General features: G+C 40.6%; 1 protein-coding gene across 2 annotated transcripts; it reads right to left on the reverse strand.

Moving 5' to 3' along the window:
• Positions 1–985: 985 nt before the first annotated feature.
• On the reverse strand, positions 986–19,538 carry LOC144634995 (sterol carrier protein 2-like). 2 transcript variants are annotated; one of them, XM_078494050.1, is made up of 12 exons: positions 19,313–19,532; positions 17,686–17,723; positions 16,313–16,417; positions 15,401–15,418; positions 14,240–14,362; positions 13,289–13,437; positions 11,378–11,638; positions 4,388–4,576; positions 3,306–3,393; positions 2,344–2,409; positions 1,833–1,885; positions 987–1,388 (listed from the first exon to the last, which is right to left on the reverse strand). In XM_078494050.1, the coding sequence occupies exons 1-12, from the start codon at positions 19,369–19,371 to the stop codon at positions 1,245–1,247; spliced, it is 1,293 nt and encodes a 430-aa protein (XP_078350176.1). In that variant the 5' UTR covers positions 19,372–19,532; the 3' UTR covers positions 987–1,244. The 2 variants fall into 2 exon arrangements, with proteins under 2 accessions (XP_078350178.1, XP_078350176.1); XM_078494052.1 differs by lacking the exon at positions 15,401–15,418 and having other exon boundaries at positions 986–1,388; positions 14,240–14,371; positions 16,304–16,417; positions 19,313–19,538.
• Between the last annotated feature and the right edge of the window lie 434 nt (positions 19,539–19,972).

Consider the following 19,972-nt stretch of genomic DNA (forward strand, 5'->3'; position numbering starts at 1 on the left):
TCAACGCCCTTAGCTAAAAATTAACGGCCTCGGCCCATAAAAACACAAAAGATCACACAAAAGATAAAAGGTAAGTGAACTTTATTTATCTGGCTTACAGTAGATCAAAGTTTGGGATCAAAAGATGCAAAATTCAGTATTTTGTAGAGCATTTCTCACGATCAGTTGACTCAAGCCGAGGTCAATCGTTACAAATTGCAGTCAATGTGTGGGATCAAATAGCGCTTACCGTGACGCTTACGTCACGCGGCCTCAAACACAGAGGATTGTCTGCCTGTGGTTTATATCTGTGTTCGCAAGCGTTTTCTTATAAAGTGCCCTTTAGAAACTTATGAGAAGCAGAATGAGTTCAGAACCGAAGACCAAAGCAATACACTTACGGCAAACAAACATGTCAAAGACTGTAGGACCGTACTGGGGGATTATTGGCCATCGGTCTTTTTTGTACGGACCTCGCTGCGCTCGATCCGTACTGTCAAGACCTCGGGCCGATATTCGCCCAGTACGGCCCTCGCGCGTGGTTAATAAGATATCATCGTTTCTCTTAGCAGGCAAAGCCTTGGCACGAGAAACAAGTCTCTGGGAACATAGGATTTTTTAATTAATTCGAATTTTTTGATTGGCTGTTTAAAACAAAGAATTCTTGAACGGAAGTACAAAACGCAACGTCTCTCTCATGCAGTCTTTTGAAACATCATGACTGCATACATGAAGACCGGAAGTCCGAGAATCTAGGACTTAAAATCCTGGATACCCGATACCCAGAGCCCTTCGTTTCTCGTGCCAAGGCCCCGCCGGATTATAGAAACGAAAAGGGCTATGGGGACGAGAATAGTGCGGGAGGAGGCGGACTAGTTCCCAGTGCCTACTTATTTGTTCCTCAAAGGTGATGAAAGACTAGGGAGAAAGCCACCTGTTCCTCGTGCAAAGGCCTCGCAGGCTAAGAGGGACGGGCGGCTCTGGGAACGAGAATGCGATACAACACAACACACTTTGTTTACATCCTTTATTATCTCATAATTTGTAAAATATTGTGACATCGTTGTGCATATTTCACGAATAAGAATGTACCATAGTACAATTTTAATTTACAAGGATGCTATGTCAACACGTGGGATATGAATAATTTCCCTCACTGCGTTTAGCTTTCATGTTGTAAACATTCCACAGTAAATTATGACTTGACCAGCTTCTGTGCAATCCCGCAGCGCCGCTGTGACTTCAGTCCATGGGGAGACACATCATTACAACTTGGCATGAAGCTGTGCTCTGAGTTGTGGTTTGTATTTTCTGTACATGGTGACAACAGCCGCTCCGCCGATTCCAAAGTTATGCTGCAAAGCTACTGACGCTCCGTCTACCTGGCGCTTGCCAGCTTCACCTCTCAGCTATAACAAGTAAGAACAAAATCGAACAAAAGTTCTTTAGAAAATTCCTTCTAAACACTAGTATTATGAAAAGGGCGGTCCCTCCACTTACTTCTCCATCTTAAACGGAAAAATGCAAAAAACGCGCGAGAACTGGAAGCTAGGTTTTCATCGGTTTTAATATCCCCCAGTTTTCACGCGGCCAATTACCGCGGAGATTTTGTAGCTTCGTAGCTTAGAGGTGTTATATGTACATTGGTGGGAAAATTATAACCCGGATAAAGGAAACGGTCGGAAATATGTTAACAGGAAGCTTCTTAACACTAGATTTTTTGCCAGTGTCATGAAAATAAATCGTTTTTCAGGCAGTTTAGCTAGGAAAGAAACCCACATTTTCAGATAGGACTTTTAGGAAATCTTTTTACAGATAGCATTGTCCAAAAGAGAGAAAAACATTATACGCACCTGCCAGTTAAGCTCTGCACACTGCGCTAGACCTGTGGCACCGATTGGATGGCCTGATGGAAATAAGAAACATGCAGTCAGTATTTTATGATAAAACCTTCTGCTTTTTGCGCGCTCATAATCATTTCCCTTCCCGCTTGGGGAAGAATTAAGCCCGCGATAGATGCATTGGTTTACTCAGGCAGTAAAATGATAAAATGACATCCTAATTTTATTCAAATAGCACTTCAACTCAGTTTATTTTCACGTTTAAAACGACTGTCTATAGCACAGAAACTGTCAGAAACTACTTTGTATGTGTTAATAGTAAGATGAAGAAGCCTTTTAAGAAAGTGTTGTAGTGCACCGCCGTTTGACAAATTGCTGGGGTATCCTGCGATGGTCAATGCCTTCGTTGTGATAGCTAAATCTCACTGTTCTCTTATACTCTCCTGAATTCTCGGGTTTAGCGCACAGATCTAAACCTCAGAGATACGAAACGGTTTGCGACTGATAGCTTGATTAAACGTACCTTTAGACTCTAAACCTCCTGAAGGATTCACCACCCATCTGCCTCCAATGCGACACACTTCACCACCTACGAGAAATGTTGCGCGTAAAATATTCTATCCCAGTAACAATGGAACCCTGTTGATCTAACTCTAAACGGACTGGCTACCAAAATCTAGTCTCCTTCGCAGCCGTTTTTAGTGTCCTCACGCAACGCGACACTTAAAACGGCTACGAAGGAGACTAACCAAAATCTTGATCGGTGAAAAAAAACAAACAAACACTGAAACAATCAAACAAACGCTTGGTAAACTAGTTCTGTTGCACTTTAAAATTTTAATGTTCTAGTCCGACTCGATCTTATCCATATACTAAAATAATTAATAACAAACTAAATACTTTTCTCAAGACTTAATATGCTAAATCGAGCTACAGCGGTTTTGGGCTTCCGTGATCACACAGAAATGTAAGTAACGACAATGGCTTCTCCCGCTTCTTTTCAATCTGGTCTTAAGAAAATCAGAAAATCACTGATCTTTGTCACTTCAGGTCAAAACTTAGTAAGCTGGGGTCCACATACAATCGGTCCGATTTGTTGGAAAAGATAAATTCGAGAGGGAGCGAATCGGTTGCGTACAGTGGAAGCACTTGTACTGCACATGTATTTTTTGAAAAACGTTTTAAAATAGTAAGTAATAGGTGATTGAGTTTGTAATACATACAGTGAAAGCACCGCAGGAATAATTTGTTTAACGTCCCTTTTTGTTAAGTAGCGTTTTTATTCACAAAATACGGCCTCACACACGAAAGCCGATTTGTTGGATCGGAGTCGCAGGCGTTCGGATCGCCAATCGCAAGCTTTGATTTGCTTGCTTAATAATCATGCCCGACAAATCGGACCGATACATTGCTAAGTGTAAATTCGCTTTAACATGGTGAACAAATTCACCTTTACTGATACATGTATATACATGTATATCTTACCATTTTTGTTCGAGATCCATTCAGCTGAATCAATTAGCTCTCCACCCCTCCCCTGTGGACACAGTCCCATGGCTTCATACATAAATAACTGAAACGGATCATTATGGTCAGTATAAACGAACCAATGGTAACATACAAAAGATTTAGCATCTTTTACATATTTTTTCGTTCCCGCAATTAGCCTTAACGCGTCACGTGATGCAATACAGTCCCGCTAAATCAGGGGATACCATCCCCAGCTTTCAAGATTCGCACGTTCAGTTTTCATCCAACAAAAACAGTTAAACTGAACATGTTGAAACGACTATAATAGCCAGTGAAGTATCACAAATGTAAAATTACTTGACAGACCTCGTTACATTTTACCGCCTTTTTTCACATACGTGGTGTAATAGTCACGATTTATTGGCGCGGTTACCGAGCTGAACATGGGAAACAGTCCGCCATATTGTAATTTTTAACAACAGCCTGAAGAAGATCAGTGAAACTGATCGAAACGTCGAATTTTAAATATTCTTAACCTCGGAAAAGATCCCGGAAAACAGTGAATAATTTTAATTTTTTGAACAGAAATATATGCTGCGAACAGACTGGAAAGATTCTTGATCGTCAGAAGAAAATATTACTTTTGATTGAAATTTTACGTTTCGAACAGAGAGCCCTTAAATTTGAAGGACAATATTAGAGGGATGTTCACTTGCCCCCACTTGGATTTATGTATTCAAAAACGTGCAAAAATAATTTACAGTGCAACTACTCCAACCAAGGCCAGCCACCTGACAAAATCTGTGCAAAATAGGAAATGAAAGCCTTGTTTCCACAAATTGTGGATCTACACCAGCTGCATGTTACAGAAGCAATAATTTTGTGACCATTTTTGTTGTTTTAACATGCAAACACTAATTGTCAATTTTTGAAGAATTTGCTTGGGTGGCCTTGGTTGGAGTACTCACACTGCAAGTGTAAAGGTGCTTAACTCTGCAAACCAACTAAGCAACTAACCAAAGCAGGCAGTAAAATCCTGATTTTAATAACTTGTAATAATCTACAGTCGAATATGAACCAGCCAATTTCAAACTGACCTCATTGCAAGAGAAACAGTCGTGGACTTCAAGAACGTTAACATCATACGGAGTAAGACCTGATGATCTGTAGCAGTCTTCAGCAGCTTTACGAGCCATAGCAACCCCTGCCAGGTCCAGAAAACTGTGCTCAAACGAGGATGGGAGGTCTGTGACCATCTGCTGTGCGACAATCTCAACAGCTTTGTTCTAAAGACAACAAAAAATACATTTTAATCAAGACAGCTGATTGAGGATCGTTCTCGATACAACGTTGCACGATCGCCCTCCCCAGATTCCTTTTAACATGGTCCCGGACAAATGAATCTCGACTGCAAAAGGGCATAAAAAAATCGAGGATGTAACAAAATAATAAAATATTGCGCAGAATTACTCGACAAAATACAATAAAAAAATTTAACCCCCCTAAAATATTTCAGTGTTACTTGTACTTTAAATTAACATGCGGTCAGGCGCTTCGACTCCCCCTTTTCTCTGAACATAAACTGATGTAAAGACGTTTTCAAACTCGGAGCGCAAATAAAATTTAAAAGCGTGAAATATTTCGTCTGATATCATCCAGACTTCATCAGTCACTGAGGTGGTGTTTTTTAAGATGAATGTTAAGAAGACATTTCACTGCCTCGGGGGAGTTAAAATTCTGTCATAAATTGGAGCTAATTCAAAACCATTGTCTCTATTTAACAAAGGTTTTCTGAGTTTTATCTCAATGGCCTCTTTTACCCGGCGTTTAAAGGTGTTGATTTCGGTGGCTAACACTTTTGTCTTGCTTGTGTCTACCGAGTGGCCCTCCAGTCGACAATGTTCATGAATGGCTGACGAGTTCCTCGACTGATGTTCTTTCATTCTGGTTTCCAGTAAACGGGACGTTTCGCCAACGTACTCCTTGTTGCACTGTTCACATTGAACCTGGTACACAGTTCCGCATTTCTTTAGATTGGACGTTTTGTCCTTGACATGTACCAATTGCGACCTCAGGGAATTTACGGGTTTATGAATAAGTGTGACCTCGTGTGACTTAAACGCTCTTTGAAGGCGTTCAGAAATTCCTTTGATGTATGGCGCTGAAGCGTAGATTTTCTTCTCGTTTTCGGGCTCTTTCGTTCCAGACTTGGAATGCGGTATTGTTAGCATCCAATCTGGGTAGTTGTTTACTTTCAAAGCTTGTTTCACGTGTTGGGCTTCTCTTGTTTTGTCCTCGTCCTCGGTAACCAAGGTCTGGGCTCGCAGCATCAGGGTGTTAACTACAGCTCTTTTGTGTTGAAGATGATGATTTGAGTGGAAGTTCAGGTACTGATCCGTGTGCGTAGGTTTACGGTACACGGAGATCTTGGTAGAACCATCTTGGTTTACGTGTACACAGGTGTCAAGGAACGGGATTTTGCCCTTCTTTTCTTGTTCCGAAGTGAACTGGATGTGCTGATCAATCGAGTTCAAGTGATCAGAGAAAGAATCGACAGCATGTTCGTGAATCTTGGTCATCGTGTCGTCAACATATCGGTACCACATAGTTGGCGGGGTCGGGGCGGTGTCCAGTGCTCTACTCTCAAACTGTTCCATGTAGAGATTAGCCACTATGGGAGAAATGGGGGACCCCATCGCAGCTCCTTGTTTCTGTTTGTAGAATTCATGCTGGTATGTGAAGTAGGTACTCGAAAGGCACATCTCAAGTAATGTGGATAATTGTGTGATATCCAGAGGGCATCTATCCGGCAGGCTACTGTCACCTTCCAGTTTCGCTTTGGTAACTGAGATGGCTTCATTAATCGGGATGCTAGTAAACAGTGCAGAAACATCGTATGAAACGAGTTTCTGTCCAGGAGGTACCTCAAGCTCTGCAATCTTGTTGACAAAGTCTTCACTGTTGACGATGTGATGACCGTTGAGGCCAACAAGAGGTTTCATAATCTTAGCAAGGAACTTGGCAGTGTTGTACATCACGCTACCAATGCTGGAGACTATTGGTCGTAACGGGGCGTCCTTCTTGTGAATCTTGGGCAGGCCGTAGAACTTTGGAACATTTTCCGCTGTGGGGTAGAGCTGGTTATACAGATAGCCAGGGATTTTTCCTTCTTTGCGCCAATTTCTCATTTGATCAGAGAAAGTGGGTAATAAATCTTTCAGACCGCTCTCTCACCGACAGTGAACAATCGGTTCTTATGAAAGGTTTGAACTTTAGCGTCACCCCGTCAAAGATTCCAGTTGAAGATATCGTAGCAGCCACAGAACTGGCTTGCACCCAACTGAAGGATAAGAGCCAAGCCGAGAGCCTGAGAAATGAAGTAGTTAAAATTATAAGCAAGAGTAAACCTCCAAGATCGAACATCAGCAAAGCCGAAAGGGGAGCTATCAAATATTTGGCGAGCAGGAGGGCATTTTGCGTGCGCATGCGTCGATATGGGCTAGTGCGCACTACAGGGAAGTTCTGCTATCGATTGTTTACATATTTTTCACAATTTATGGCCTAATTTTCAGCTCAAAATAAAAGGTGTTTTAAGTTTTATTTGCTGTATACGATACTAAGAGCCCTTGCTTTATCTTCTGACAACAACAAGCATACTTTGGTGTCGGCGTGCCGTTTATCTGATCGACTTTGGCTATGTGTATTAAACATTGCGCGTGGACAAAATGGCGACCGAATGTCGAGAACCGTAATACCTTGCCCATGTTTTTAATAGCTGGGAGATCTAAACGGACAAAGCGCTACGGCTACTTAGTACTAAAATATAAAACAGCAGTTTTAACTATACGATGTTATAATCAAGTATCCCGGGTTTGAGCGAGTGGTCATGATTTTGTTCAGATTTTTCATAAAACTGCAATTTCATCGTTCTCACGATGCAAAAATCTCAAAATCTAACCTTGATCTCCAGCGTCTACCGATGATATATGGAGCATGAAGTACTTGAACTATCGTCTAATGCTGCGAAGGTAGCGTTAAAAAATGGTCTATTGTGGTAATTTTTAGCTTTCTTTAACGTACGTTCTCGCTGGTTTATTCTAACAGAGAAACAATCGTTTGTGATTATTTTCTTAAACTTAAGCATTGGTCAAAATAACTTCACATTTCGATGTACCACAATTATTGCGTTGAACAAGAAAAGAATTACTGAGATCGGTCTTAATTTTAAAGTGTTATGGTAATTCTTTGCTGGTAGACTATTTGTTTACATTTTACTATGTTAATTAGTACATTTTTGGCTCCTTTATCAAAATCTAGCCTTGATCACCAGTCAAAAAATAGCATGAAACGAACAAGCGATATATATATTTTTCAGAAACGTTCTAATAACTGCTGCATAAAATGTCTTAAGAAATAATTTTTAACTATAAACAATGTTATTTTCAAATTTTCATTTCAACGTTTGTTTCTTTAAGATTGATGTTCGTTCTGTTATAACGACTGTTTTACTTCTGTGTCGCCTAAATGTGATTTAAAGAACTGCAGTTCTTGTTCCAGGAAACCCTGTTTGCCAGTCGAGGGCAAGTTGGCCTTGCTTTAGAGTCATCAGTGAGCTGCATTATCATGTGCAAAACACCCAAACATGTCTTTCCCCTCAGGGAAAACCCTTTTCTTTGATGGCCGTCCCTTTAGGCAAAAAATCTCTCGACAAGCTATAATATTGCTCGCACTCTGCTTGTATTACAGCAATTGATTTGATGTGAAGTTTTGATCCTAATATATCACACTCCAGCACACGAATAAATGTTTTCCTCTTTTTACGGCCTGTTTGATTTTTGTCGGTGAAGGCTTTCCTACCTGTCCCACATATTTTCCCATTATTTTCAACAACGATCCCGAAGCAGGCCAGAAAATCTGCTTTATAAGAGCCTTGCCACACACAAAACACTTTTTCTTAGCGAAATTTACGTCTATATTAAATTATGTGACGATAAACAGTACAAAAAACAAAGTTTGAATCTTCCGCGCCATTTTTATTCCCAAGATCACGCGGGCTTTGTACAGCGGTTGCACGCATGCGCCCGCAAAATGCCCTCCTGCTTATTTGGCGAAGGACGATTCAATTGTCATCCTGCCAGCAGACAAAGGGCGCACTACGGTCATTCTTAACAAACAAGATTACCACACCAAGGTGAAGGCTTTACTAGACGACACCAACACGTATGAGAAACTGACATCCAACCCAACTGGTTCCATCAAAAACAAGCTCATTCAAACCTTGAGAAATTGGCGCAAAGAAGGAAAAATCCCTGGCTATCTGTATAACCAGCTCTACCCCACAGCGGAAAATGTTCCAAAGTTCTACGGCCTGCCCAAGATTCACAAGAAGGACGCCCCGTTACGACCAATAGTCTCCAGCATTGGTAGCGTGATGTACAACACTGCCAAGTTCCTTGCTAAGATTATGAAACCTCTTGTTGGCCTCAACGGTCATCACATCGTCAACAGTGAAGACTTTGTCAACAAGATTGCAGAGCTTGAGGTACCTCCTGGACAGAAACTCGTTTCATACGATGTTTCTGCACTGTTTACTAGCATCCCGATTAATGAAGCCATCTCAGTTACCAAAGCGAAACTGGAAGGTGACAGTAGCCTGCCGGATAGATGCCCTCTGGATATCACACAATTATCCACATTACTTGAGATGTGCCTTTCGAGTACCTACTTCACATACCAGCATGAATTCTACAAACAGAAACAAGGAGCTGCGATGGGGTCCCCCATTTCTCCCATAGTGGCTAATCTCTACATGGAACAGTTTGAGAGTAGAGCACTGGACACCGCCCCGACCCCGCCAACTATGTGGTACCGATATGTTGACGACACGATGGCCAAGATTCACGAACATGCTGTCGATTCTTTCTCTGATCACTTGAACTCGATTGATCAGCACATCCAGTTCACTTCGGAACAAGAAAAGGAGGGCAAAATCCCGTTCCTTGACACCTGTGTACACGTAAACCAAGATGGTTCTACCAAGATCTCCGTGTACCGTAAACCTACGCACACGGATCAGTACCTGAACTTCCACTCAAATCATCATCTTCAACACAAAAGAGCTGTAGTTAACACCCTGATGCTGCGAGCCCAGACCTTGGTTACCGAGGACGAGGACAAAACAAGAGAAGCCCAACACGTGAAACAAGCTTTGAAAGTAAACAACTACCCAGATTGGATGCTAACAATACCGCATTCCAAGTCTGGAACGAAAGAGCCCGAAAACGAGAAGAAAATCTACGCTTCAGCGCCATACATCAAAGGAATTTCTGAACGCCTTCAAAGAGCGTTTAAGTCACACGAGGTCACACTTATTCATAAACCCGTAAATTCCCTGAGGTCGCAATTGGTACATGTCAAGGACAAAACGTCCAATCTAAAGAAATGCGGAGCTGTGTACCAGGTTCAATGTGAACAGTGCAACAAGGAGTACGTTGGCGAAACGTCCCGTTTACTGGAAACCAGAATGAAAGAACATCAGTCGAGGAACTCGTCAGCCATTCATGAACATTGTCGACTGGAGGGCCACTCGGTAGACACAAGCAAGACAAAAGTGTTAGCCACCGAAATCAACACCTTTAAACGCCGGGTAAAAGAGGCCATTGAGATAAAACTCAGAAAACCTTTGTTAAATAGAGACAATGGTTTTGAATTAGCTCCAATTTATGACAGAATTTTAACTCCCCCGAGGCAGTGAAATGTCTTCTTAACATTCATCTTAAAAAACACCACCTCAGTGACTGATGAAGTCTGGATGATATCAGACGAAATATTTCACGCTTTTAAATTTTATTTGCGCTCCGAGTTTGAAAACATTTTAAACCCTTTTAACTATGTATCCGGAGCAGGAAACCAATATTTTCAATTGATGTAAAGACGACGAAATGAAATAAATATATTTTCAGGCGTTCCTTTTTGCCTCCCCGGGCTTCCGGAAAAAAAGAGCGCAGAATTATAAGCTTTGAATTTAAATCAATTTGTTAAGAAAATTATCATGATAAAAAGTTAACCTCTCGAAAAACCCTTCCACACATCTCATTGATCTCAATGCTGCAATTTGGGTTAGCCTATACCATGTGTTTGGTAAGTTGCGGAACAGTGCAAAAAACTAGCCTGCGAATACAGCCGCCTCTCATTCGCGTCCCACAACGATCGCAGGCTAGCAAAAAACGTCAAGTGAAAATATAGACAAACCTCTTATCTCTTTTCGCTGATGGTTCTTTGGGTTGTTCCCAACAAAGCAAACGCCCGGAGCAAGCTTAATTTGGGGGTTGTATTAAATCTGCCTGTCTGCACAACTAAAACTCTATACCCCTCCTTCCAAGACCCACCCCCCCCCCCCTCCTCACCACCACCACCAAAAAAACCTATCCCTACCTTTGAAACATGATTTTTTGGAAATACCGTATTTACTCGAATAAGCGCCTTTTGGCGCCTCAAGTGCGGCGCTTATTCGAGGGCGGCGCTTATTTGAGGGCGGCGCTTATTTAAAATTTGAATATAATCTTTTACAGTAATAAAAAAATCCCGTCTGTTGATCGTCAGTATTGTCTCTTGCTGAAGAGAAGAGTGGTACTAGCTGTCCGGGCAAAGTTCGCGGCTTTTACAACATTTTCAGAACTATGTATTGTAGGAATGTTGGAAAGAAAACTAATGGGCGAACGGTAAAATAATCACTTTGAACTAAAACACATCGCTTTTGATGGAAAATATGTCCAAGTTTATTTAAGAGTTGCTCTGTAGTGCTGTTTTTTAGTTGAAAGAAATTCCTCGAATACGCGCCGCAACGGGACTGCGGCGCTTATTCGGGGGCGGCGCTTATTAACTTTTTTGTCCCAAATGCGGCGCTTATTTGAGGGCGGCGCTTATTCGGGGGCGGCGCTTATTCGAGTAAATACGGTAACACAGAAAGACCGCCAGTCAAACTCTACACATCCCCAAACTGCACCCCACCCTTAATTACCTTCACAAGATCCTGCAAGTCATGTATCTCTAGATTGATAAAAATACTCTCAATTATTACTACAAACCTGCATGTTATTGGACTCCATGAATTCTCTTGAGCACACGACAGCAGCCGCTGAGCCATCTGCTGTGGGCGCAGACATGGCAAAAGTGATGGGTTTGCAGATCATTTTTGAGTGAGTGATACCCTTTAAAGGGATCTCCTTTCTGATACATGCATTCGGGTTGTTAACACTGTGCTTGTGATTCTTGTAAGAGATTTTAGCACACTGTTCAAATGTACTTCCATGTTTCTCACTGTGCTCTTGTGCTGCATAGGCAAAGAGCTGAAACACAAATGGCACAAGAGGAAAAGTAAATACCTTTTTTTTTCTTACCACAAGCACCTCTTCTTATAAACCTTTTATATAGAGAGTCTGGACAGAGGTGCTGGAATCTCATTTATCAATTAAATTTCCTATGATTTCTGAGCTATCAGTTTCAGCAAGGAGTCTAAAAGTGTGACCACTAATACTTTACTCACATTCTTTCATGCAGATTTAATCCAATCAGAAGTCAACCGGAAGCTTTCCTCATCTTCTGATTGGAAAAACGAAAAACTGCACGAAAAACTGTGAATTAATTTAAAGTGGTCACACTTTTAGGCTCCTTGTTGTAAAATTTCAGCACATTTCTCAGCTACCTTATTGTTAATTACATGTATTTTCGCGGAAACTTAATTTCGCGAAAATGAAACGAGAATATTTTGCAAGACTTAGTTTTCAAGATTTGGCCAAAAATACGTAATTAACATAAAAAGTACAATAGAAAGCGTTTAAAATAATTTTTAGCGGGTCTTTAATTTCGTGATTTTTTAAAAATTGCGAAAATCGCGAAAATTAAGCCCGCGAAAATAAGTAACAATATGGTAGCAGTAAATCTTGCAGATCTCACATCTCAGCCATCAGTTTAAAAACGCGTCATTTCTCAGCTGACAGTTAAATTTTTACCCATTCTCAGATATCAGTTTAAACCCCATCCATACCCAGTCTCTCGTATATAGCTTTGAACAACGTTTTTTGAAATGGCTTCTTCCCTCTCTATTGAGCCACGGAAAATTAAAAGAAATTGTAAGTAGTAAATAAAATATGAGCGGGAGATCTGTATGGGCGTTTACAATGGCGAGCCGATAGGCGAGCCATTGTAAACGGCCATACAGATCGGACGCAAATATTTTATTCTACTTGTGAAATGAAAACAATAAATTGAATGGAAAGTTTTGTTATGCGAATCAGTCGAGATCTGTATCAAAAGTTAATGAATACTAATTAGCTGAGCAGGAGTCTGTATCAAAAGTTAATTATATTGTTTGATTTGTATTGGGGTTTACAGTTGTGTACATGTGATCTGAATACTGTGCTGGGATTGGTTTGCACCCTCATGAATAGTTAATGAATTTTACAACAAAAGATAAAACTCACTGTTAGTTGTTGAAAACCATTCTCTTTAGCAATTATATGATTATTACCACGCCTTTAACCAGAACTTGAATAGTGAGCAGTAATGGATCCACAGAACGTTTCTTACTTTAAAGAGGAGAGGGGGTTGAATGTTTTGGCCTAAATGGGCCTTTCCATGAATGGTGGCTGTTTGTTCCCCTAGACAACTCCCCTATTATCTCCCAATGGGTGGGTGCCCTGGAGATATTTCCCAACCCACCCTTTTAAAAGGTATAAAAATAATTTGCATATAAAGCATCTTAAGTAGGAATACTTTGCAAATTTCTTTCCTGAAACTGAGTGTCGATAGCACACCAACAACCCTTAACTTGTTGTTATAATGTAAAGCCTGGCACTCCTTCACTTAAAAAAAAAAAACATAAATTCTAAGCAGCATAACATAATAAGAAAAGCTTGCATTGACAGAATTTCTCCAGTATTGCTGTAGTTTGTAGACCTGTAACACAGTAAATAATTATCGTGTCAGCATTCTCTCACCTTTACGACATCTGAGGTCATAGCATTTAACTGTGGGTTGATAAGACCAGGGGCAGCACCTATAGAGACCATATGATCCATGTGACGTTTGACAGGAGATATACGGTCATTGTATCTTTCAGACAACCCGCGTTCCATTTTCTCAAACCCTGCAAAAAAGATGCCTCCTTTTGTTGGGTCCATTTTCATCTACAGGTGTACATTATGAGGAGGCTGGGAGCGGGGATAAGAAGATAGCATTGCTTTAGGAGTGTTACAGCAAGGCGCCCAAAAGTGTGACCACTTTTAATTTATTCACATTCTTTCATGCAGATTTAATGCAATCAGAAGTCAACTGCAAGCTATCTACGGCTTTTGATTGGATTAAATCTGCACGAAAGAATGTGAATAAGTTAAAAGTGGTCACACTTTTGGGCGCCTTGCTGTAAAAACTGCTTGAACTACTCATCAATGTGCTAGTCTAGAGGTGCAGTGGGTTAATGGTTTATGCACTGGACTCTGGATCAAGCATGCTGGGTTTGAGCCCTGGCCAGGATCAGTGAGTTTTGTTCTTGGGCAAGACACATAACTCTTATTGTGCCTCTCTCCACTTGGGTGTATAAATTGGTACCAGTGAATTTTATTGTGGGGGTAACCTTGCAATGGACTAGCATCTCATCCAGGGGGGACTAGAAATAATCCTAGCCGCTTCATGTTACAGAGACAAAACACGGACTTCACTTTTCATTCCATCTTTCCTGATTTGTTGTCGTCATTGTTAATGTCATCACCATCATATAGTCTTCATCCATCATCATCATCGCCGCTAACCTGACCATTGTCATTGGCATTGTCATTACCATCAGCTCTGTCAGTACAGCCAATCAAGTTTACAGACCGCTCACAATCAACCATGACAGTGCTGATAAATAATTTTATTGCAGTTGAAGAAAATAGAGTGTAATTACCTACCTAATGCTAGAACACACTTATACTGTCCACTGAGAACCAACAATCTGGCAAGCATGAGGGCCGATGATGCAGATGAGCAGTTGTTGTTTGTATTAAACACAGGTACCCCAGTCAGACCAAGCTCTGTCCAAAGTGATAAGAAACAGCAACAAGATTCCTGTCAGGAACTTTAGTCTCAAGACTGATTAATTTCTTAAAAGTCAAGAGTGGTTTCACTTGTATATTATCTAAAGTAATTCTAGTTTGATTTGGTTTTGCATAACTACGTTTAGGCACTGGCTCAGTAACTCATGCCAATTTCTCATCCAATAAGGAGTTAAACCAAAACCGATAATGACTCACTCACACACAATTTTTCCTGTGCTTGGTGATTTTTGTGTGATTTGGTTTTGCATAACTACGTTTAGACACTGGCTCAGTAACTCATGCCAATTTCTCATCCAATAATTAAATAAGGAGTAAAACCAAAACCGATAATGACTCACTCACACACAATTTTTCCTGTGGCTTGGTGATTTTTGTGTGATTTGGTTTTGCATAACTACGTTTAGACACTGGCTCAGTAACATGCCAATTTCTCATCCAATAATTAAATAAGGAGTAAAACCAAAACCGATAATGACTCACTCACACACAATTTTTCCTGTGCTTGGTGATTTTTGTGTGATTTGGTTTTGCATAACTACGTTTAGACACTGGCTCAGTAACTCATGCCAATTTCTCATCCAATAAGGAGTAAAACCAAAACTGATCATGATTCACTCATGGACACATTTTCCTGTGCTTGGTGTTGGCTACATAACTTATGTAAAACTTGCTATGAGTTTTGATTGGCTCACTGGATTGTCTGTGGTCTGTGTCCTTTGTGATTTGCCAGAGCGATTACTATGGTTTTTGTTTTAAGACACTTAATTGAAAATAGCTCTAAGTGTAGATTGAAATAAATAGCAAATTTGATTGTTCTAAGATTTAGCAACTAAAACATTTTTAAAATGATCTTAGCAATTTCTTTAATATTTAGACTGATTTTGGTAATACCAACTGAAACATCTTTAATTGGTGAGTAAATAAATCAGCCACTTTTTTTATGTCACTGCTTTGTGTGCCTTAAGGCAAGGTGGCCTTCACAATCTTTATATACTGTATTATGTTGAAACTTACCATACACTGCCCTTTGACCTACAAGACAATATAAAAATATTGTGTTAGAGTATAACTAGCCAGTGCATACCAAAGATAATAATAACAACAATAACAACAAGGTTTACTAATAATTTATTTAGTAAATGTTATTTTTACGTCTTTTGATCTGTTAAAAATTCCAACGATTTTTAATTTTCTCTTTTGCAGGAAATGACCCGAGAGCATTTGTTAATAACCTGCAAGGCAAGGGTTCCCATACAAATAAGTCTTCCCCATTTTGGCTGTGCTGAAATTGGGGCAAGGGCAAAACAACATGATAAGGAAGGGATGGGGAAGATTCTCCCACACCTGTCCCTCCTCTTATTATTTTTTTTTTTTGCCCTCCCTCAAGTTTTTGTGTGCCCAAAGTGTGGGAATGCTTGCTTAGCAGGCTTTTAGCCAGGTGGGAGTCCAGGAGTCCGGTGGACGGCCACTTATCACAGAAATTTAATATGAATTACTGTATACAGAATTTTCTTCCAGCAAATTTGGAAGTTTTTAGACACCTTTGCACTCATAACTGCAGAAAAACACCTTGCATGCTCCTCAGGCCCTCCTATGGGGACAAAGTCAGGCCTTATAAAAATTTTGGACTCCCACTTTTTATATCCAGGCTGAAAGCCTGTTGCTTAGCTGACAGTGAGCTTAACAATTAATCACCAGTGCATACAAGATGAACTGTATGAAGCAGAAAGGAGTAGAGTATGTAAAGAGTTAACCTGCAGACACTCTAGCTCCCTAGTGGGGAATACATGTAGGGAAATTTGGCAAGCCGAGTGCATTCTCTGAGAGATCCTACTACCCAGACTGCAATCGGCTTGCTCCGCTCCCTATTTATTTTCTTGCCCTATATATACCCCACTAGGTAGCCAGTGTTTGCAGGGACCTGACCTGAAGTTGGTTCTCCATAACAGTAACTTGCTACAACAGCTTCAACATCCTGGTAAGAAATCCCAGCATCATTCAGAGCTGCCGTCCCTGCCTCTCGGGCCATATCTGTGAGTTTAAATCCTTTTGGATTAAAAGGAGCCACAGGCCCTGCTGAGACAACTTTAAGCCACCCTCCCTCTGCCAACCAATACAACCCATAAATTAAATAATACTAGCTTAATGACAGTGATTTTCCTGGTTAAAATCCTACATAGGTTCTCCTTTTTCAAATACTATTACAACCTCGTTCCCAGGGTGTCTCTTTCCCCGCCCCCTAGAGATTCTGTCGCTCTTGGGGGAGGGGAAAGAGATACCCTGGGAATGCTACATGTATACCATGGTGGGGGTGAGGGTCTCCCTTAGGGCCATAAGTTAAGAATTTTCGTCTTTCATAGGGTGTTGTTTGGGGTTGCACTTGAAGAAATGAAAACGGTGTCATACAGTAAAAACCTGCAAGTCATTCTCGTCCCCATAGCCCTTTCGTTTCTCTTAGCCAGCTTGGCACGAGAAAACGGAGGGCTCTGGGGACATGGGATTTTTGAATAAATTCGAATTTTTTTGATTGGCTGTTTGGAACAAAGAATTCCTAAACGGAAGTCGAAAACGTAACGACTCTCTCATACATTCTTTTGAAACGTCTGATGATCGACTGCATACATGAAGACTGGAAGTCCTAGAATCTAGGACTGGAAATTCTCTGTCCCCAGAGCCCTTTGTTTCCTAGTGCCAAGGCTCAGCCGGCTAAGAGAAACGAAAGGGCTATGGGGACGAGAATGTCTGCAAGTCAGAACCTAATTTTTTTGGGACCTGTAAGGTTACAATTTGCCAGTTAGACACCCTCTAAATAAGAACCTCTTTAGCCTGCAACTTGGAAACAGGTTCTTATTTTCTAAAATCGACTAAAAATGTTTACCGGTACTTTAATTTAGGGAACTAAGATAAGTCAACATTCTGTATCCTCTTTAGAGAATTATTCCAGTTGTAATGTAGATTCCAATGCTTAAAATCATAATTGTAAATAGCCTAAATTTGTGCTAATTACCATTTATGTAGGAACCTGTCTAGGCTAACTTTGGAAAGTGCAGGTTCTTACTGGAATGTTTTTACTGTACTGTATTGGTTTGTACTGTATTGTATTGCACAGATTTTAACTGTTAAGTACTGTATTGACACCAATCAGATATCGACACCAATCAGGATACATGGAAAATAAGAGGTCAAAAAAGCTTGAGGCCATTCCCAGATGGCCTCTTTTAGGGGTTTAATTGAAATTTTCCTAAATGTACATCTGCCTTCCCTCCCCCCCCCCCCCCCTTCCTAGGATGTATACACACCTGGGTAGTCCCATTTCTTGGTGAGAGGCTTTTCAAACCTAAGAAAAAAAAATCATTTTTATTATTAAGCGGCTAAACTGGACATAATAGAGAAAAAATACAGCTGCAGGAATGTCATCATTCAGAGCGTTGACCTAAAAAGGAAATGGGGGACCACACAAGGAAAATAAATTCATTCGACCAAATAGCAAAGTTAAGTTACCAATCATTGTTAAAAATTAATAATCCAAGAGGGATAAAGAGACCCATGCAGATGCGGGCAATAATCTTTTTTTCCATTCCATTCTCGGACTGACAACAACTGACAGACAAATTTATGACCAGTAGGTCCTGTTTTGACCCATTTTCTACCCTAGCAGAGAGGGAATTATGATCAAAATTTTTCAGACAATAATTATGTGACCACATCTGCACCCATTTGCCAACCTTCTCCTCCTAGTCTCCTTACATTTAACAATAAATTAAGTTCATTAAATAAGCTTTATACATGTATTAGCCCAAGAGATGAAACAACCAAATGAGTTAAAAGTTATCCTTTTACAAATGTGGTAAATCTAATCAATTATTATATTAGATAAAACAAAATCAGAGAGAGCTCTTAGTTACATCACTAAGTGGTAAACTTTGCAAATTCTTAGAAACTATAGACTTAGGGTTTATTTTGTTTCATTTGATATTTTTTTATGGTTATTGACTATTGGTTTTAAAAACAGCTAGTTAGTGTGATGCCTCATTTTTTAACTGAGTAAATAAAGATGACAATGATATTGAAGTAATTGCAGAATACCCTACCACATCAAGCCCTTTACTGAAAATAGGTGGCCACGTGGTACGCGGCATGCAGTGAGTAATAAATGCACGACTGGAAGTTATCTTTTTTTGCTGGCTAAGCGGTACACAGTGAGTAATAAATGCATGACTAGAAGTTATCTTTTTCGATGGCTATGCGGTACACGATATGCAGTTAGTAATAAATGCCAGACTGGAAGTTATCTTGTTCACTGGCTACCCAGTATAGTATGCAGTGTGAGTAATGAATGCAAGAACAATTAACTTGCCTTTGTCCCTGGCTACGCGGTACGCGGAACGCAGTGGTCTTGATGTTGTGATAGTTTACCTCTCTTGTTTCAACTCATGGATTAAAGAACAAGGTATATTCATGTAAAGCATGCTTGTTTCCGTTCATGGATTGAAGAACGAGGTATATTCATGTGCCAATTCATTTTTTTCACTGCGTACCGCATACTGTGTAGCCAGCACATAACATGTGATGCCATTTTGAATGTATTGTATTTTTATACATGAACTTTAATTAATTATTTTTTGCGTTCCGCGTTGCCGGCTACGTGGAATAGTTCGAGTGGCAGGGTATTCTGCAGTTATTTGGCTGATAATGATAATGATGATGATGATCTAAATGATGTACAAAACTGTACATGGGATGACTCCTGAGGATCTAAACTTTCTTGAGATTATATCACTTCTTATCGATTAAGGAATACTGGAAATAAATTGGCTCTTTCACAGCCCCGTACCAATATTTAAAGCGCAGATCTATAAAGATTTGGTGGTTGTAAACATGATAATTATTTTACGGTAGATCTGTTCAATGATACACACAGCTTACTTTGTCATTCCAACACCAACAACGAACACTTGTTCCGAAGCCTTCCTTGCATCTGCCATCTTTGAGTCGTACAGGCGAAAAACTGCATGTGTGACTAAAACACCTCAACTCAACGAGTCACGAAAGCCGGGATATCAGCGCCATATTGAATACGGCACAAACTTTCGAATGTGGCTTCATGTATGCTGACACCAATAGTCACTTACGTCAAGTAACATCAGCACCATTTGTCCCACAGACTTCTGTACACGGTCTGGGATCACCACGTTTACTGTGTGGAGGGGGACAGGGGGGCGGGAACCCGGGAGAAAAGGGGCGGGAAGCGGGAGGAGAGAGGGCGGGAAGCGGGATTCTTAAGGTGGCGGGAACCGGGAGAAAACGAGTGAAATTTCGTAACATTTCATTATATTTCGCAATAGACATGGAACAAACAGGAGAGAACAGCTACGGAAAGGGGCGGGAGGCGGGAGTAAAAGGTACGGGAAGCGGGGTAAAAGGTACGGGAGGCGGGGGGTATAGACCCCCCTGTCCCCCCCACTACTGTAGAATGTCTAGACTTTCAATAAAGTCTTTCGTCTTTATTATGACGCGCCGGGACGAATTTGGAGGGTTTTGCGTATTGACTGTATAACAAGAAACGAGTACAAAATACAATAGCTG

Source organism: Oculina patagonica, chromosome 13, assembly GCF_052425735.1.
Source record: "Oculina patagonica isolate OP01 chromosome 13, crgOcupat, whole genome shotgun sequence".
Classification (NCBI taxonomy): domain Eukaryota; kingdom Metazoa; phylum Cnidaria; class Anthozoa; order Scleractinia; family Oculinidae; genus Oculina; species Oculina patagonica.